The sequence below is a fragment of the Corvus hawaiiensis genome, chromosome 7 (assembly GCF_020740725.1).
Source record: "Corvus hawaiiensis isolate bCorHaw1 chromosome 7, bCorHaw1.pri.cur, whole genome shotgun sequence".
In the NCBI taxonomy this organism is placed as follows: Eukaryota; Metazoa; Chordata; class Aves; order Passeriformes; family Corvidae; genus Corvus; species Corvus hawaiiensis.
Genome location: NC_063219.1, coordinates 17071250 through 17093072, shown reverse-complemented (window position 1 = coordinate 17093072; position 21823 = coordinate 17071250). Strand labels below are relative to the sequence as shown.

Sequence of the window (21823 nt, the reverse complement as noted above, 5' to 3'; positions counted from 1 at the left end):
AGTAAAGAACCTACTTAAAATCGGTACTATTTTAATTACCTTGCAATTCCATGATCATATTTTCAAGTTATTTGTAATTAATTCATAACATTTGAAATGGAAGACTATAAAAATGACCAAAATATTGATTTTAAGAATTTTAAAACCTTTACATCAACAATATTTTGCTTTTAGGATAGTATAATAATAATAATAATAATAAATTAATTATGTAAACTTATATTTATTTAAAGACACTGATGTAAAGGAATGCAGAAGTTCTAACGCTTTAGGATATGTTACTCCAGACACATAGATGAAAAGAACTTACTCAATTATTGTTAACAAGTTCATGTCACATCCACAATTTGATATTTAAATATGTATATGAGGATTTTTTAATATTAAAAAGTCCTACAGACTTAGCCCTGCCCCCCTCCTCCTTCGTGCCAAAGAATCCGGGGAGTAATGAAGGCTTATTTTGCAGCTACTGTTATTGGAACTGCTAACAATCAATCATTATTATTATTATTATATACTAAAGTTAATCCACCAAGGGATATATTTTTCATTTTCATTTCATGTAGTGGGATGTTGCTGCATTATTTCAGCAGTGAATAAACAGATGGTGCTCACTCAGTGTAATGGAAAGGAAGGGAATTCTATCACTGGCCCCATGATCTCCAATTAATTTAAGCTCTTTATCCCACCTAAGTACGCGGAATAATAAAGTCTATCTAAAAGCCCTCTGTTAATGTAAACACTTCTGCAGAACAATTTTATTCAGAATACAAGAGTCTTATTTGCTGCTTCAATTTTGTAGGGAACAAAAGATGAACAAGAGTTTTAGTTTATTTCACTAGTTTGTGCTCATGTAGTCTAACAGTGATAATTTATAAGGCCAGAGGCTCTCCCCATAGCAGTATGTGAAATTAGATCTCCTTGTTTCAGATATGATGGCTCATGTGTCAAAGGTCTGCAGCTGCTGTCACTCTTCTCTTTCAGCCTCAGTGGAAAAACCAGATCCAGCTCTGACTTGTACATCAGACTGCATGTACACAACTCCTGTTATCATCAGCAATTGCACCAAGCACAATGTATGGCCTCCAATTTTTAGGAATCTAAACATATCTCAGTTTTGCAAGATGAAAGGAGGAATAATAAAGGGATTATGTATCCAAATATGCTTCAGTGACTTCAGCCCACTACTTTACTGGAACTCTGTACATTGCCTATTGTGTCATAGTCTTTAATCAGGCAGCTGCTCCTAACTATAGTTGCCCTGTCATGGGTGGAGAATGATAGTGGAGGAGATGGGTTTAAGTACCGATTGCTTCAGTTTATCGTAGGACCATAAAATAAATGGAAAAACCAAATTTAAAAGATTCTTTAAACATGTTTTTGTTAGCAGTAGCATTCCAGTAAATGTTTGATTCCTGCGGGAGCCACTCTAGAAGGAACTTCAATGTTGTTAATCCCTTACCTTTCCCTTTCTATTCATATACAAAACTTCTAGTAGCAGCAATAATCAAAACACCCCATAAAAGCAGGTTGCTGAAAATAAATTTTCAAAGTGACAAAGATTAAGAAACAGTCAAACAAAAAGTGGAAAGAAAAGGTGCTGGTCAAGTCATTAATGACTACTTTACTCCTGGGGCAACAATCAAAAGAAATTACAAGGTGAGAAATGTGGCTACATATCGGTTCCTACTGACTTGTGAATAAAGATAGCTCATTACCATTTATGGTTAAAATCCATATTTCCAGTCATAACTTTCCATAAATCTATAAGTAATGACATGGTGAAGAAGAAAGGAGATGGCTGGGAAAAGCTGTGAACCTACTTCAGGATCTGCTGCAAGTTTTATGCAGACATGCATAATGTTATTTTTAAAGTGATCACCTAAAGAAAAGGCTTTTTCATCGCAAAAGCTATCATGTGTAACTAATTGTGTCATTTCTAATCCCCTGAAAAGATCCATTATAGCATTACTATGTCCAGCATATCAGAGTACCCGAGGCTGAGGTCACCAACAACTGCAGTGTAACACAGTGGAGGTGCGGCTCTTCAGAGGCTGCTACCCAAACCAGCTAGTGAAGCAAGAAGCCCAAACTGGCAAATTCAGATCCCAAAGATGAGCTCCCCTTATACTTCTCCAAGATGTAGAGGACATAAATACTTATTTTTGCCTTTTCAAATTCTCTCTAAATTAGAGAGGGCACAGAAAAGGCAGGCATTTTACTCTTCTCTCCTCCAAGGCTGTCTCAAAATTCATGCTACAGATTCTTGGCTATAAATTTCAGTATTTGTTTCCTTGTTTCTTATAGAAGCACCAATGTTACAAACAAAGGGAACTTGCTAAGTCCTCTAAGGATCTCTTCAAACACTGAGTCCTAAACACCAAATCCCTAATTCACATGCTGTATTTACACACTTAAATTAATCACATCAAACATAAATAATGTAAGTATTTACAGCAGAATCACAAATATTTTCAGTCAGCTTTAAAGTTTGCTCTGTAAACTGGTAAATCACTACTAAATTATCTGGTTGGCTGTTTACTATATGACAGCCATGAACAGCTGCTGCTTGCTGCTGGTACATGAAATACTTATTTGCTTAGGCACAGTAGAGAGTAAATAAATTGTTAAGTTCAGACAGATCTGCTACATACTAGCAATATTCAATTCCTGATGATAAAATTGACAGAATTTAAGATACTGAAGGTAATACTCATAGATAGTATTCTTGAGGTATTCTGGTGTCTGGTTTCTTGATCACTGAACAAAATTAGTTATAAATACTTAATGAAAAAAAAAAAAGCAAGAAAATGGCAGTATATTAATGCATATACAGGTACATTAGCCAAATATTTGTTTAGGAAATACCTTCATCTTCTATGTTATTCTACAATAGAAAAGGAACTTAAAGAAAAAGGTATCCACATGCCAAATTAGTATATTTCTGTTAGTTTATGTTCAAGATTTAATAGGTTTGAGAATTACAGGTTTTAACTTATCAACATTACTTTCCCAACTGAAACAGAAAAAAAAAAAAAACCCCAAAAACAACCAATAGTAAATACTGTAATTGCTATGCAGTTATTTTACAGAGAGTATCCAATAACTACCAGAAGACAAAAGATACATTTTGCTGTATGAGTAACCCACCACTGATGTGACCTTTTATTTACATTTAAGAGACAGAAGATTGGCTTTTCCCTCTACTTTCTGCTTTCCCTTGTAGTCTAACAAGCAACAAAAATAGACAAATAATTCTTCTTAGAAGGGAGCCACATTCTCTTGCCCTCATTATGTAATCCCAGAACCAAAGGACAGAAACAAAGATTCTTTTATTTAACAGTGTGTCTGAATATGGCCAGCCTTATACAGACTTCCTTTTCTTCAGCAAATTTGAGGGGTTTTCAATAAAAACCTAGAACATTTTATTTCAAACCTCAGATAGTCTGATTCTGCCATGACACTGTGAAGTACAATGGGACTTCTTGTTTAGATACTTCATGCTTCACTCTCTTCTACAGCATGGTTCCCTCTGCCAGAGTGCTTCTCCTAACCTCGTGCTCTTCCTGCTACCTCTTACCATAAGACAAAGAGTTACAGAAGACCAACATGAAACACTCAGCTTGTAACTAGAAGTGTAACTGATATTCAAAGAAACCTTTTTATGAAAATATTTTTTCAATTTCAAATTATCTTTTCGTGAAAATGGATACTTTTCACAAACACACAAAATAATTTTTAAAAGAAAACCCAAGCAATAATTTTCTCATTAAAAATAGTTGGGACAAAAATCTCAGTCACCTCTTCTTTGGTGATTTTCACAAAATATAGTCTGTCTTTACTCAGGTGTAGATTTACCTAGCAAAAGATAAAAATAAGAATATATAACTTTCAGTGTCCTGTATTTTTACCACCTCTGCTTCATGCTACAGGGAACATTAATGTGAAATCTTCCAGCTCAGAATCCAGATTCTGTACTTCACAGATGCAGAGGAATACAATCTACAGAACATCAAGTACAGAGCCCATCAGCCTCTTATTTTAATGGATCACTCTGGGAAAGTTAATTCTTTGAGAGGTTTTTCCTAAACCCATTTTTGCGGAGACATCTAAGGAATGCAACATGCTAATTTGTGGATGCATTTGTATTTGGCCTACCAAGATGTTAAGTTGATAATCATATTAACTGAGGAATTATTCCTAACCTAAGTTCCATAATGCTAAATTCTAGTCTCTTGTGCCAATGAACATTTCCTTTCCTCCTAGCAGTTTTTTAAGCATCATATCTTGTGTTTCTGAAAAACTGTTAGTACTAGCTTATTCTGAACTTTTCATTAAAATATTGAAAGTTCTTTCCAACAGCCTTACAATGGCAATATATATAAATTCTACTTCTGTTTGAAACTTTAGCTTCATAAGAAAAAGGTGTGACGATTCATGTTTCAGATGAAGCTGACTGAGCTGAAGGCCAAAGAAAATACAGCTGCTCTACTTCCAGTCCTCTTGGTACCATGCAAGCATTTTATTGCCAGTCCAACTGCTTGATAGAATCCTGAACAGCAGAGCCATGAACCACAGATTACTGTTGCTGCTGCATAGATCCAAGGTTGCTGCTAAAATGAAAGTCTGTTTTTCTGTATACATATGAAGCATTTAGAGAAATGGTAAACAGTAATGTATATTATAGAACACAACAGCTCTTTTAACAGCCATTCAGTGTGTTGGGATTTATCCCATTTACCTCATTTATATCCTCTTGAGTGGTGCAGTGTTGGAAATACTGTGACAGTTCTTCCTCATACTTATCAGCTCTGGAGCTCCAGTTTATGCTATCACACTCAAATCTAGCAAGTTCTTGCTTCAGATTCTTTACAGAAACATTCAAGCAATTCTAATGAGGAAAGAGACAAAGAAATTTATCAGTCTCGGGAAATGTATTGATTTAACCAACCCAGAATGAAAATCATTGAGGCAGAACATGCACAGTCAGCCACAATGGGCTAGAGTAAACTATTAAATCTTCACAGGAAGGACAGCAAGGACATAGCAGTTTCAGTCACTGGTAATCTGGGGAGTAGTTTTGGGTCTCAGTCACAACTTAAACATGTTGTCTTCTCTGAGCAAAGAGGAAGTGACCTACTCTAGGCCTTCGCCACCTGAAGAATAGCTCCTCTCTGCCATCAATCAATTTAGGGTGTCTGAAGAGCAGACTGCCAGTATGAATAATCTAGCCAGGTCACAAGGAAAGTCTTGCTTTCTTAGTAAGTGAATGAATATAGGGTGATGAAAATTCTTCCCTGAGTAAGTAATTCCTTTCTAAAATGATATCCATCTTGTCACGCAAATCAGTCTTGAATCTGTAAGTATAATCACAAAACTGTGATTATATTTACTTTTTTTGTTCTTCTGTTTCCTTTCTTTATAGAAGAATAAATCTGCAAAGCAACCTTTACAAAGTAGCAAGATTGTAGAGATTCAATAAATTGCCATTAAGGCCTTGAACTTCACAAAAAATACTAAAGAAAGCTATGTTTTTTTCTTTTTTCCAAGCACTGATATTTTAAGATTAATTCCCTTAAAGTTCCCTCTGTATTTCTCTCAGAGTAGTAATACATTTTTGCACATCTAAAATTCAGTCAGATAAGTCCACTAATCTTTCATATTTATCCTTGATTTCAAAAATTATTCTACTTATACTCACAGGTTGCTGTACTGCAGACAAGATATCCACTCCCTGGGTAATAAGTAGATTATATAGCTGTCTAATATGTGCATGTTTCTCCTGAGAATTCACAAGGTAGGCTTTAGCCTGGTGCACATTTTCAGGGTTCCAACATATTTCAGGAATATCCAGTTCTCCTGATATTGATAGACATTCCAGCTGAAATATACAAAAACAAAAATCAGTGTGGGTTTAAAATAAAACTTAACATTTCTTCCTGACCTACCTAAACTTTTTTGAGGTGGGTTTAAGTAATTAAAATTGGGTTCAGATCTGAGTTTTAAATTTTAATGATTCATGCAGTTTTAGATCCAAGATTTTAATACTGATCACCAGGCTGATTAATGTTATTTCTTGGGCAAAAGGAAAGAAAAGCAACAGGAACTGAAACCAAAGAGAGTTTAACTACAGTGGGAAGAATGTATATTTTAAAATATTATACTCACTTCTTTTTTAATGTGATGGAATTTAACTGTCTTGCCGAAAATCTCATCATACTCTATCATTGCATCCTTTACTGTTTGATGGAAATGAATAAGCTCACTTATTCTCTCAGAATTCTCTTTCACAGGAAATTCTTTCTGGCTTGGCAATTCCAATAATTTTACCAGGTACTCAAGCTCAGCATTCAGTTGCTAACAAAAATCAGAGAAGTTACTCAATTTGCACAAATATAATTGCAATTTTTCCGTTACATTTGATGAAATAACCACCTAACAGTGGTAGATTGCCTTGGGGAGAAGTCAATGACACACACTTTAAAACCCTACATTCTGTACTTTTTGCTAGGCATGAAACTCAGCTATCGCCCAGCCTTGCATGAAAACAAGTCAAACATAATTACAGGGCAACAGCAGAGTGAATTGCTAAAACTTAGAGACAGTATTCACAGGAGGTAGAAAGTTCACTATGAGGTACCTCAGCCTCTGACCAGCTCTGAACTCAAAAGCATGGAGCTGATGCTCTCCTTGCACTTCCACCCCCCCCAATGCTTGTGTGTCGCATTAATACACAGCTAACACCACACGTGACATTCTCTGGACACTGAAGGCAAAATGTCTTCTCTGCTACCTTATAAACATACACAAACACTTCCTCAAACACTTCAAATCCAGACAGTGTCTGGTGTCAATGTGGATATGAATCTTTATGGGACCAAAACCAGCTTTTGATGCACCCTTCACTCCACTAGCTTGGCTCCTCACCGCATAGTGTGGTTTCATTTGGTTAAGCTTTTTCTGTAGTTCCAAAACAATTAAAAGGTCACTTCCAAGGTCAACTGGTGCTGCAAGCTGGAGAGCCTCTTGAAGAATCTCTAATCCATGGGTAGTCTAAAAGAAATCAAAAAGTTCAGCATTTCTAGCTGAAATAAACTAAAAAAAACCAACCCGAATTTAAAGTAAAATCTAAATTTGTAACAAAAACCTTCCTCAAACCAGGCACCCAAATGCTGTCAGTAAAACCCCTCTGTCACAAACCTTCTGAGTGTTAAGGGTGATAAGATATCTTTAAGACAGCATGAAAAAAAGACTCAGACACCAAGACTGCAGGACCCACAGACACATTATTTCTGTGATAACAGATGTGCTGGTGTACTGATGAGTTGCACTAGAGAAACAGCAGCTACAAGTCTAGCTGGTGTTTCTGGTTCTGCTACTAGCCCAGCTAGTGTTTCTTTTAAGGAGCACTGCACACTCTCCCTGTGCCAAGAAGGTTTCAATCCTCTTTCTGTAGGAACCTGGTTGGACTTGAGTTTAGTAACTATTAGGACACAGTTTAGTTTAGCAACTGTTCAGTCTCAAAAAATGGTGCTTTTTTAAAAAAAAAAAAAAAAACAACACTGCTGGTAAAGCATCAATTAAACTTCATTAAAACTTAGAATTTGAAGAGGAGACTTGGACTTGTATGCATTTGAGTAAGGGAAAAAGATTAAAAACATTTCATGTTTCTTGATGACTGACTGGCAGAACAGAGAATAGACTTTGGACAAGAATTGTATCTTGCTGATCATCGCTGTTTCTTAAATAATACCTATAATGATGAGAGATTGATGAGAGAGTCACAGACAAATTAATAACGATCTAGAAATATTTGCCACAGTTGCTTTCTTCCTAGCTATTTTACTTACGATTTTTAGTTGTTCTTTAAATATCTGGCACTGTTGCTTGATGGGTTTCACTTGAGTAATTTTAAAATTCCAGATTGCCCAAAGATCAGTCAGCTCTTTCCTTTCTTTATTCAGATTAATAATGATATCCTCTGTTACTTTTATAGATTTTTCTACTTCTAATATTAAACTCTCATTTACCTGGCAAATAAGCAGACAAATTTTTTTTCACACATTTTTATAAAATACAATTAAAAGCTCATAGTTTTAAACAAAGCTTAATAAAAACTCAACTATTCTAGTGTAACTTTCAAAAAAAATTCTGATACTTTTACATATACTTTTCTCTTAATATTTTCTAGAAATAGGCACAGATTGACAGAATTGGTAAACTGAGGACATAGCCACAGCTGAAGTTTAAAACATAGAGCAGGTCAGTAATGACTGAATTATTGCTGTCTGATGGCTGTTTCACACTTAGACAAAATAAAATAATTTCTGAATAAACAGAACTACCCAAAATGGCCTTTTGGAGAATAAATAGCAACTGGAAAACAAAGCAGGTAAAGAAAAGACCACCCCTTTGTGTCGATAAACAAAACAGTACCAAAGCACAGGAGGGCTAAAGTATTTGAATATTTGGTGTATTTTCCTCTTTCCGATAGATCTTCTATGAGAAATACCAGAAAACTGGGTAATGCCATTTATGGTTTTCTCATTTAATTTTTTTTCATAAGAGAAGTTGTTTTTGTAAATTACTAGTATGATCCACATCTTCTGGATACTTAAAAGACAAAACCTGGGAATATCATGGGAACAGGGTAGCAGAAAATATGGTGATGACATATTTCCAGGTCTTTAGGAGAAAATGCCTGAAGATGTGTCAAGACTTCAAGTGACTTTGCCATTACTCTGTCTTAGCTGTGCTTGGCTGCATCCAGCAGGGACACAAACCTTCAGCCACACTAACAGCCTGAGCACTTTCCCTCCCTCAGCTGGTTTTTCCAGCTCACCTTACATGCTGCTGTGGGTCGCCAACACCACCTCCCCCTTCTCAGCTTAGTGTGTAATTTAATTGCTCCCTAGTTTGTCCTATAAAAGCAGAAAAAACAGCTGAGTATCCAGGCTGTCTACATTAATTGGGATTACTTTAGGAGGTGTAGCTTAGGGAATGATTGCACATCTCAAAAGATTGCCTCATGAAGTGTTGTTGGAAAATTAGACAGGGATGCCTAGGCAGTGTAGCTGTTGGGCAAAATGTAAAGACACTGGGAAAGATTATCTGCAAGGAAGTAGCTCTAACAGCCATTTCTTTAGAAGAACTCATAGACCCAGTCAACAAAGACTGCCTGCCTCTTAGTGGAAGTAAAATAAACTTAATATTGTACTTTCATGTATGCTGCTTTCTAACATGAACAAAACAGATATGAGCACATATTACATTTGTATGCACAGACTGGGTCATTAAGGGTTCTGTCATTGCTAACCACAAAACTTTTTATATTACTTGTAGTGCCATAAGCACTCAAATAATACTTTCATATTCTTAAAGTATATCACAGCATTAGCCCCTTTAAAACTAGGTACTGGAGAAATCACAATCTAGGCATAGAACTAGGACTGGATCTCATCACAGGCAAATATAAAAAATTCAATATAGTTTATCAGATTATACTCACCACATTTACTAAATTAAGAAAATAGCAACCCATATTTTGGGTGGAAAAAGTTTTCTTTATAGTCTTTTGCCACTGAGTATTAGCTGACTCCATTGCAATTTTATTTTCAGCCTCCCTGTTTGTCGGTAGTAGTTCTGAATTATAGAATTCCTTCAGATTTTTAATATCATCATTCACCTTTAGAAAGACATTAAATAAATATCAAAAAACAAATCAAAACTTAAAGTGCTATAATCAGAAGTTATACAGATATGATAAATTTGAATAGCACCCTCTGAATCTTCCCCTAATTTTAAGATCTATGAGTCTCTAAAATATTTACAAACACCAAATAATAAAATAGTTTTAAATAACTTGTGAACCAGTGGATGGCAAGCAGATGGATGGCAGCAATTAGCTCAATTTCTGTCACATATCATTACATGGATTTTATGTACCAGTATATCAATGCCCTGATTTTCACTGATTTGCTTAATATGAAGTAACTGAAGTTAGCAGTAACCAGAAGTAGATATAATACAGGTTTTTGTAGTTTATCATGCAATAAATAAATCCTATGGCTAATTTTATCTCACAGGTTCCATTCCATCCTCAATTTCATTCTAAATATTAAAGAAAAGCTACCATATTACAGAAACTTAAAATGGCATCCAAATCAAAATGAAAATTAACTCTCCCAGTCACCATTAGCACAGCTACCAAAATTATGTTGGTATTGACTTGATTATGATTTGAGCTAGAGCTGGTTTTTATTTAATTTTTAAATTCAATTGTATTAATTAGCACGTCAGTGGAAGTAGTGAAAGGCAGCAATAGAGATCTCTATGAATATATCATGTGATATTTTTAAAAGTTATATGAAGCAAATCAGTAAATTTAATATTCAGAGTACATATATGGAAGCATTTTTATCATTTATATAATGAGAGTGCACATGTGCAGAGGAAAAAATTAAAATCAATTACAATTCTTCCTACAGTGGAAGCATGTTTTTCAATTGTAAGACTTTTACAGTCTAGTCAGAGAATAAATAAGTAATCCATACCTCTACAGCTGACTGTAAAAAGGCCACATAAGTTTCTAGAATTTCTAGCTTTGAATTAATATTTTTTTCTATTTTTTTCAATTCTTTATTCAGAACGTCAGCTCTGCTAGAAAAAGCCGCCACCTGCTCAGGTTCCAACTCTTCCATATTTTTGATGATTCCCTCAGCTGCTCTCAGTTCACATGAAGTTTCCTTTGAAGGCAGAAGCATAGGAAAAAAAACGTATAATAACTGGAAAGGACTTGTGAATATTGATATCACATTGTTAATTTTCATTAGGATTGCTCTCTTATGTATAATTCAATTGCTTGTTTGAAGAAGAGCTCATCATGGAGATTAAATCACAGAAATACCCATTTCTTTCCTAAAAATGATAGGCGTAGTTATTAAAATAGCTATTTTGAAAGCTAGCCTATCACAATACCCAGAAAGAATAGTTATAAGAGGTGTATAGTTATAAGAGATGTATATATCTGTCAGGGCAAAGTAGACACGGCAGCAAACAAAAGCAAGACCCTAGCATGCAAAAATTTGGCAGAAAAGACACTTAAAACTATTTTAAAATCTTGACAGAACAAAAGGTTTTTCTTGCTTATCTGCTGAGCTTTTTATATTGTTAGTATGTGCTCTTCAGAATTGTTTTAAAGTGAATTTTATTTCCCCAGGCACTGTACAGATCCATCCCTTGGGCTCTATAAGATCTTTCCTGAAACAAGAAAGAACTCTGCAGGAGTAACAGAGTTTTAAGTACTGAAAATACGTAGGATACTCCTCTAAAATACACACTGCCATGTTGTTCAGCTTAGGCTGAAATATGCACCTATGTCAAGGCTATGGAAGGAATTCAAGTGATTTTAACCCACTTTCAGATACTGCAGTGCTGCTGTGGGAGTTGGAAAGGTCCTGGATGTGACTTAAAAATAGCCTCACATGTGTTACAGAGCTGGGTGCTGCAGGGCTCTCGTCAGATGGCTGCACTCCCAACATGACCAGTGAATATCTTTACAACCCCCTTCACAGTTTCTCTAAGTGGGAACCACTTTTTTCTTTTTTGCCAGTTCATCTCTTTTATTTGGCATAATAAACTACAGGAATGTTTTTCTCTGACTCTGGCTGTCTAGAGAATTATTAAACCTGGTGCTTCACATAGGAGTAGCAATCCACATTTGAAGAATCTTCCGATCAAGAGCTGGTACTAGGATCCAGAGGCACTAACAAATAACACAGTGAGTTAGAGACAGTGGGGAAAAACAATGATTTAAGGACTGACTTGTAATGTTATCTGCGGTTTTGCTCATTAACTACAATTTTAAAACACACCATAGACCTGTTTTCTTTACAAGAAACTGTCAGCCTCTTACCTTATTTAGAATTACATAGAGGAAGCATCTGTTTCTAAAAGTGCTTAACATTATTGAAAGGTTTTTTTACCTTTGTTTGTTTAGCCAGTTCAAGATGTTTGTTCAAAACTCTTTCTGTCTCACACAAGTATGAGCCAATCTCCACGCCAACGGCAAGCATCGGGGCGAGTTTTTTAATTGATTGTGACACCTTCATTTGAAAGTATTATTCACATGGTTAATTTATATAAGTAGACATTATAACACCAGTATAAAATATCACTTTTTATAGAAAAAAATGAGTAAACACTTGTCTGTCGGTGTGTGGATTATGTTTCTGGGCATGGTTTACACCCAACTGGCAACTAATACCACACAGCTGCTCCCTCACACAGACCCCCCCCACACACACACCCCTCAACCCCAAATGGTGGGATGGAGAGAAGAAATGAAGAAAAAGTAAAATTTGTGCTTTAATATCATATATAGTCGGAGAAAGTCAGGAATTAAAATATAAAAGAAGAAAACTCTACTATTTCTCCAACAGGTGTGATCAAAACCCCTTCCTGTTCGGTCTCATTTTATTGACAGTGCTTTCCTTTACCCTAAATATCCATGGCTTGTGATTTCAATATGGCACAACTGCATTATAATCTAGCTATTATAGCCCTGGAAGAAATATTTTGATTCTGCTCTGTGTTTTTTGTTTTTTTCAGGAAGTACATTTAAAGCTTCTCTAACAAGGCAAGAGACCTATTTTTGTGCAGATACATGTACAGAATTTCCTTCCACTGTCACTAAGATATTATATATGCACTATGATTATAAAACAGATTATGAGGAGCACAGGCAGATGATGCCAGACATAACACACATAGTTATTATTAGACATGTGAATTCACATGTAACATTTTTCTTCAGAACTGGCTCCTAATTGAGGTTCAAACTCTGTTATATGAGGCTGAGGGACAATTGAATTTGGCACCAGATTCTTTGGGATACTTTACATATGAGGGTTGGGATGAAAAGCGTATTGTTTGGTAGGAATATAACAACAAGCACTCCTCACTGCAATAAATAATCGTGTTATGACACAAATCTCCAAGATGTCCTCTCATGCAAGGCTGGGAACAAAGTGATTAGAACAAACTGCAGACTGAAACCTTATGTTGAAGGTGAGGTCTCCATTTTAACTAAAAATTACCTTCATAGTTTAACTTTTACCTTAAGATTCACAGCATGATAGTGACATCATTTCTATACAAATAAATTTATAGAAAAGGACCAATTTGTATTAAATTGAATTCACATTTGATTGAGAATAGTTCATTATAAACATCATGCAAATATAAAATATCAGATTGCAGACTTAATTATTCAGTCATTAAATTTAATTTTCTGGTCTACACTCTTGGTTCCTTCACACGAACCTTGCTAAAAGACTATTTTTTCAATTTGAATTTACACATGGAAACTTATTTAGGAGCTATTTGTCTATACCATCTCTGACAAGTCATTTAAGAGGTCTGTAAAACTATATGACATTGAACAGTTTAAACAAGACTGTGATGTCCTTGATGCATCAATACCCTAATTAACAAAAAGAATTTTTATAGTGAACAGAATCTAGTCTCCTTCAGATTTACTGAAAATTTGCTGTGGTTCGGTCACCATGCTTATTAACCCTCAATTTTGCCACACTTTTATTTATATTTTCAGCCACATAGAACAGAGGACAGAAGCAGTATAGGAAACCTTCTTACAGGTCACAGGACTGATTGCTCACTTCTTTTCCAAAAGAACAAGTTATAATAGTTCATTATCCAAGCAAATCCATGCTTAATTGAACATCACTGATAAAATGTTCTCGTGGAAACAGCTGAATTTTTCAGAACAGCTTTAGGTTCCTTTGTGTTGATAAGAGTATTCAGCAATCTAACTACAACTGTGCTCTCTCTAACAAACTTGTTATTATTTGGTTCAACTTTAATAGTCACTATAGTGAAATTATGGAAATACAATGCACTGTTCACGAATGCATTAAGAATGTTATTGAATGCTTCAAGAAGATGTGCTGTGATGATTATAATAATCATCACAAAGATCATCAGAATGCTGGATACCTCTCCTATGGTGATAGGCTGAGACAGCTGGGGTTTTTCAGCCTGGAGAGCAGACAACTTTGGGAAGACTTTATAGGAGACCCTTCCAGTACTTAAAGGAGCCTATAAGAAAGCTCCAGAGTGACCTGGAGAGACCAAACAAGGGTTAATGGCTCCGAACTGAAACAAGGTAGGTCTAGATTAGATAATAGGAAGAAATTCTTCACTATGAGGTTGGTAAGACACTGGCACAGGTTGCCCAGAGGAGCTGTGGCTACCCTGTCCCTAGAAGCATTCAAGGCCAGGTTGGATGGGTCTTTGAGCAACCTGGGCCAGTGGAAGTTGTCCCTGCCCATGGTGGAGGGGTTGGAACTGGATGTTCTTTAAGGTCCCTTTTAACCCAAACCATTCTGTGATTCTATGATGTACCTTGTTCAGATGACCTTCAAGTGAGGTAGTCCATTGTTGTTTCTTCAAAGCAAGTTCTTCATAATCTGGACACTGGCTGTTTAACTGATCTACTTTTTTTTGAACATATTCCATCATTTTCTGAATTCCTGCCACCCAAGAGCTAAAATGGAGAAGTAGAACTGTCATTTATTTCCTTTTTTTTTTGCTCAACATAGAGGATGACTATGATTTTAAACAAATCCAACACTTTCTTTCTTTTGATTTGTACGATGAGTAACTTACGAATTTTAAACTGTTACCCTTAGAGGAAAAATAACCAAGAGAAATATGAAAATTAATCCAAATAAAATTGATAATTAGTAAAACACAGGAATGATGTTTCCAAACAAATCATTTGTCACCAGCGTCTAAGGTAGATTTACAAGACAGTTACATTAATTCTCACAAGACACATAACCTGATTCACTGAGAAATAGCTCATTTCACTTCTCATTCTAGCTATACTATTTAAAAACTAAAATGACAAATGGAAGAGCTTAAAAGAGAAAATATATGGCATACCAGTTGTACTTTTAAAAGAATGTTTTCTTTGGATTCTCAAATATTTCAGCGTTTTTACAGTAGTTGAAAAAAGAATGTTATATACATTCTAAGTCAACCTTTCCTTAAAGGTGCTGTTTCAACTGAAGAAAAAATCACACCAATTTACAAAACAATGGCTTGCCTTTGAAGTTAAAAGATAATATTAGGGAAGCAATTCAGAATTGGAATATTTGAGGCAGTCCACTTTAGACTGTAAAGAAGTTACCTCATACAATTAAGAGTTGAAGTTTTGATATAACTTCCCCCCATGCACACATTCATATCAACTTATTTACTACTTAGATTTATTCATCGTAAGAATTTTTTTAAACAGACATGTTTAAAATAAGTTTTTCATTACTTTAGTTTCTTCAGAAACTTTTGTTAATATAGATGCTTATTCTAGGTTTCTTACTTTGTCCTCTAGTATTGAGGGAAATTTTCTTCAGATAAGGCTCAGAGTTAAATTCTGTAACCTCAAAGAAAAATATTAGTCTACATTACTAATATAAAGTATGGTGTTAGTACATAATTTGAATTTTATCCAAGAGTTTGACACAAAGAGAACCCAAATTTTAAGTTCTTTTCAGGAAGTAGGTGATTTCAAACTTTTTAAATTACTCTTTCAAAAACTAGAAACCTCTTAGTTTCTGCTTTAATCTTAAATTCTAAAAATGTCATTCCTCTATTTCAGTTCTCCTTAAAAAGAGGTATGTTTAAAAACAGCTACTAGCACTACTCATTTTAAAAAAGCAGTAAGAGAACAAGATTTACGGGTTTTGAAAAGGATAATACACATCTCGATAAAGCCTTTGAAAGTATCATTGGTTTGTTATGATTCAATACAGTATATTTAAACCAGCAGTAAAATAAAGACAGTTCTTATAGGCAAGCCAATTGGCTGGCAAAGTAACAAGGATTTTCTTAGTAGGCAAAACTTACTGTGTGTGTTTTTTTATAATTAATACATAGAAATTTTTGCTCCTGTTTTTCTAGCTGGTTTTAATTTAAAAATATGAGAGCTTAAAAATCAGCCTTACCAATATTTTAATTGTGAAGCACTCTGGGTTTACAAGAACTTTCCTCTGTCACTTTTCTACCATCTATTCATCTTTCAATATGAATATTTTCAGCATTTTCATTTATTCATTATTTCAAATAATGAATTTCATTATTTTCATATTTCAAATTATTTCAAAGAAACTGTCTTTTAGTGTAAGTTTGCAACATGCCTCAAGAAGATTTGAAAGTAGGACATTATATATATAAAGAGAGGATCAGAGTCTCTTCAGAGGTGTACAGCAATAGGACAAGACAAAATGCTCACAAGTTGCAGCAACAGAAGCTCTGGATAGGAGTAAGAAAAACATGTTTCCCAAAAAGAGTGCTTAAACAACAGCACAGATTGCCCAGAGAGATTGTGGAATTTCCATCCTTGGAGATAGTCAAAACTCGGTCCTGAGCAACCTAACCAGACAGGTTTTGAGCAAGGGATTGCACCAAATGACCTCCAGAGTTACCTGCCAGCTTAAATTATTCTATGATTGTAATCCTCAAGCCCATGCCTAGGAATGTTAAGTGTTTCACTTGCACAGAAGTACGAGCACTACGTGCTGAGGTGTATTGCAAATTCATTACATTCAGGCAATGAGGCCTGAAGGCAACAAAACTGAAAAGCCATGATATTTTGTGTTTGCTTTCTTATAAAGGGACTTATTTCTTTTTATAATGCAAGTAGACATTTTAAAGCCTGGATTTTTTCACTGTTCTTTAGAAGCAGCAAAACACATTTCTAGTTAGATTGCCTATGAAGTTTTACCTTCCCTCTCTAAATCACTGCTGCTTCAGATGTAAAGCTTTACTTTTCTTAAGATTATAATGTCTTCTAAGCAGAAATCTAACTTCTATTTATTTATAGAAAATCCTGACCAACACTTTGGCATACAGGAGATACACCTGTAGCATTACTTGGTTTTATTGAACTTTTATAAGAAATTACTAATAGGGTTGTTTTGAAAAATTCACCCCATTCTTTTTATTTCAACTGTAGATATCTTAATATACCACTGATGTCTTGGACTGTTTAAATGTTTTTTTAAAAACTCTTAACAAGGAAGAAAGAAAATTAATGACTTGCCATTTTAGAGATTCATTCTCTACTAAGGTCTTTAGCATTCCTAACATTAATTAATGCTGTGCAGACATTTTGAAACCGAACAGCTGCTTCTGTAGAGGCAATGTGTGCAGAAAATAAAGCCCTGGAGAACAGCAGCATGCATTCTGAAATTATGGCTGGTTTATAAATCAAAGTTTCACTGAGGAAAATCCCTTTCTATTATATTTCATTAAAATGTTAGGAAGCAGTAACAACAGCTGTAAAAACATTGTGTTTCCAAAACAACTTTCTACTGGAATTTTCGATTTCATCCCATTGCTAGGTTCAAGACAATTACATCTGGAGTTAATGGGTGAAGGACCTTTAGATGAAATTTTTTGCAGGATCATGAGATTAATCTAAAATCATAAATCATAAATCTTACATGCTTTCAGTTGTTGTGTTGAAATGCAATTAATAACTAAGGACATAAGCACATAATGGAAAGTTAGAGCTGAGCTGACCAGTAGAAAACCATCAGTCATAGTCATCTGCTCTGTCTTTGAAGTAGAACTCATTAGCACAAACAGTCTTCACTCTTATAGCACCAACCTCCTACTAAGACTTCCTGAAAAGTAGGAGATATTAAGCCACTGGGACTGATTTTAACCTTTTCCAACACTGTAAAAATCACACACATGAAGTGCATGATCACTGTAATTAACAAAAACTTTGGAAGAATAAGAGGTATTTATTTATTAACTAAAACTACTAAAATGCAGAGAAATTTCCACATTTTCTGCACAGGGTTTTATCTCCTTTTTTATCTTCATCAATTCACGTTAATAACTGCTGTAACTCTGGCTTTCAAAAAGGTCTAAAAGGGGTACAGTGGGCAGCAGAGAATGCTCATAACTATCTATATTTTAATTGTCACTTCCATACATTTACTTTTCCTAAACGTTAACTAAACCATTGATTCTGAGTTCTGCCCTACCATACCAATTATCCAATGACCCAATTATACCAATATCATTGTTTGACACCACTCTGACAAGTATCATTCCCAAAAATTTTTCTGTAAGAGATCATTTCATACAAATACCACCAGAGAAATATGGCAGAAGCACTGGGTCTTTAAACGCCTACCTACTTAGTAAACTACTCTGGCTCTAAATGCAATTTGATTCTAACTAGCTGAGTTATAAAGTGACATAGAGATATGGAGAACCGCAGCAGATACACAAAAATGGAGGGAATACCTGCGAGAATCTGCTTTATTAACTAAAGTTCGTCCCTTTTGCATGGTAGTTGCTGTGCAACCTTTAATTGCTTCCTGCAATTCCTTGTACTTCAGAGTCAATATAGGTAAATGTAAGCCTTCTGAAATAGAGATTTTACGGTAATTCTCAATACTTTCAAGACCATCAAGTACCTGAAGAAAAAAGAAAAGCATATGTTATCAATAGTTCTTTGTTGGAACTCTCCTTGGAAACGATCTGGTTTTAAAATTTCTATAAACGATCTGAAAAAAATATACCTGGAAAAAAATACAAAAATACCATTTGTTCTTTGGACACCTTATAATACAAACTTTTCTGAATAGTCTTCTAACAGAAAGATTTTGGAAATAAGGTTGCATTACTAATAATACTGATTATAATTAGCCCCTGTGGAGACCACTGTAAGTATAGACATTGTTTCTGGTGTCCACACTAGCATGTAACAGTTTGGGTATTTCAGAGCAGTTCCTGTGTCTTCATACAGCTTTAAGCCATCATGGCAAAGCTCAGGATCTTAAAGCCCAATTTTTGGCAAATAAATGTTTCCCAAATACTTAATTTTGGAAAGCAAGCGCTTTTCTCAAGATACTTAAAGGGGAAAAAAAAAAGGGAAAAAAAATTTTAATGGATTTGCCATATTGGATAGAAGTTTGAGGCAAAAAGTAATATAAAAAGAGTAATTGAATTTGTAACTTTCCACTTCAAATTGTTTAGCCAACTGTTTGCATAATCCCACATACACCAGCCTTCAAGAGCACACTAATATTTTTATTATCAGGTTATTATTACAGACTTGGCTTCTTACCAACCTTGCCAGCAGCATGAAAAAAGTCATTGGCCTCTTGCAGCAGGGCTTTCCTTTCTTCCATATGGAAGGACACTTCTTCTTGCAACAGACAGATTTTCTGATTTGAAAGCTTTAGATGTTCTTTTTCTGTATAGTCCTCTGAAAGCAAGATCCTAAATGCTTCACCTTCCAATTGTTCCACAGAGTAATTCCATTCCTAATGGGAAAAAATTCACTTTAATCAATTACACGTAGAAAAGTAATATACTGCATGATAATAATATATGCATTGCAAAATGCATATTGTTGTAGGCATGAAAGCTATCATGATTTAAAACAATATTTCTACTCTGAGACGTTTCCCAGAAAATCATGGGTTTAGTGATAAGAGCTTTCAGCAGTGGCATTCTACACTCTTTGACACAGTTTCACAGGCAGAAGCAGCAGTTACTAAGGTGTCTGCTGGGAAAAATGGTCTGGATAACAAAGACCAGAAACCTCCTGGCATGGCCACACTCTCGCGGCAAACAGCCCTTAAGCCCACCTATTTAATCAAGAACAAATTAAAATACTGCCTAGGTAACAGCAGCTTGCAGTGAGACAATTTCTGCTAAGAGCTGTCTGGCAATCACTTCAATCAAATGACCCTCCCTTACAGCAGGGTGTTCCATCATCCTCGACATCCTCCATTGTACAGTTACCCTGATTTCCTACACAAGATCCTAAATCCACTCAAAGAATGCCTCTGGCATTATCTGATCATGAACCTTTCTAGAGGCAGTGACAGAAGGAAAAAAAGGGAGATCACACTTCAGAATTTCAAACCGTAGAGTCAGAAACATTTCTGACAATTGATCCAGGTACATTAAAACTAAGGTGTTTTAAAATGGATTCTGTTGAATCAGTACAAGTTTGCATACAAATATTTGGTCGACATTGCACCACATGGAAGCACATTTAGTTAGTTAGAACTGACTACCTGTTTCACTCCTTTTTCTTTATTCAGCTATTCCCACGGAACTGACTTGTGCTTCTACTGTAGTGACCCAAATATATATCAACTTTAGGGATTAAAATTTCATCTAGAAAACTTTCACCCCCTGTGACAATTGCTGTTAAAATATTCACCCCTATTATCTTTAGGTTATAAAGAAGTATTGAAGATGTATCAGACTAAATAGCCCAAAAGGAAATGATATTTACTTGGAAAGAGTCAAGAGAAAAATAGCATTTCACCTGCAACTACTGCCTTGGTTGCTGCTTTCCCCCCCCCCCCCCCCCCCCCCGTGTTTCTATAAAGGAAACTATAAAGTAGTAAAACTGTTACATTGTACTTTATTACTGCTGTACTTGTCAACACTTAAAATCAGTGACTCATTATACTGTTCAAAGCAAAAGGAGAGTCTGATACTACACTGCACTTTCCTATGCCTTAGGTAATACATTCCCTCCCCTTTTTCTGGTAATTGATTAAATAATAGAGGAAACTTTTTGGCATTAATTTAGCACTTTTTTCCATGGATTTGTATCAAATGTCTAGTAAAGCAAACAGAAAAGTATTTTTAAATTAGAATTTTTTCATTAAAACACTCTTAAGTATACACATGGCACAACAAGGATACAGGGTAGGCTCACTATTTTCAGCATGCTTAAAACATGGACTTCACATTTGTCATTTCTTTTTAGTGAAAATATTTCTAGTGAAAGTTGCAGGTTTTGGAAGTTCTCCAGAAAGAAGCAATCTGGTTTTTTCATAGATCTTTCCCAAACAGCCGCAATTCTAAATCCCTTACTGCTTTATCCTTCTCTGAAGTACAGTAAGCAGTACTAGACCTATTTTGGTCTCTGTAGTTCAGTGCATTCTTTATCTGACATTGTTCATTGTTTTGATATGAACTGGTATGGTAAAAAACACTGGTTCAAAAAGATCAGAAACTTATTTTACGTACTCTTCTTCAAGAGATGCTGTTCTCTCCCTAGAGATCCTAGGGATCTCTCCCAGATCCCTATTGGATCTGGTTCAAAAACTAACATTAGAGAGGTATCCTAGAATTTCCAACGTATCCATTTCCCAGCAAGCTTAAATCATGCATGGCAATTCCAGTGGAAAGGACTGCTTTCCTTCCTGTATTCTAGATTAACCAGAACAAGTCAGGAAAAAGGTCTAGCACTACTCACAGGTCAATGAAAACCACGTCCAAACATAGAAAGCACACGCATTCAGACCATGGCTGCATGGTCTTGACTTGAACATGGGTAGTCTCAAAACCATGATTTATATAAAAATACCTTTCATCTCACTCAGAAGCACTACTGCCAAGGTATACTAAGTGATGAACCTTTCAGTGTGAATTAATCTATGGTATTAACTGTTGCAAGATATAACAAGAGACAAAAAATTCAGCAAAGTCAATCAAAAAAATTATGCACAATTAAAATTATAAAAGAGATGCTAACCAAGATTTTAACAAGCAAATTTGCATTAAATTAAAACCAATTTAAAAGGATGCTAGAGATTATTTAGGTATTAAGTAAGCTTTTTGTGAAGGAAAAATTTTTAAAAGCCTTCATTACATCAAACATAAGAGGAATGATAATACCTTTACTGAACTAGCAGAAATGTCTCAGATTACAGCTTTATTTGAACAGTATTTTTTTTTTTTTTGTGCA

The 21823-nt window shown here is 35.1% G+C and overlaps 1 protein-coding gene across 4 annotated transcripts in view; it reads right to left on the bottom strand.

The window, feature by feature from the left end:
* The window catches only part of CCDC141 (coiled-coil domain containing 141), a 71279-nt gene that overhangs the window by 22330 nt on the left and 27126 nt on the right, over positions 1–21823 (bottom strand). For all 4 annotated transcript variants that reach the window (XM_048310142.1, XM_048310141.1, XM_048310143.1 and 1 more), the window contains exons 8-18: positions 19176–19370; positions 18346–18518; positions 14425–14566; positions 11985–12104; positions 10554–10745; positions 9509–9685; positions 7851–8030; positions 6928–7053; positions 6169–6357; positions 5702–5881; positions 4742–4891 (exon numbers count right to left, since the gene is read on the bottom strand). In XM_048310142.1, coding sequence (XP_048166099.1) covers positions 4742–4891; positions 5702–5881; positions 6169–6357; positions 6928–7053; positions 7851–8030; positions 9509–9685; positions 10554–10745; positions 11985–12104; positions 14425–14566; positions 18346–18518; positions 19176–19370 — 1824 coding nt within the window. The remainder of the gene's footprint in view (positions 1–4741; positions 4892–5701; positions 5882–6168; positions 6358–6927; positions 7054–7850; positions 8031–9508; positions 9686–10553; positions 10746–11984; positions 12105–14424; positions 14567–18345; positions 18519–19175; positions 19371–21823) is intronic.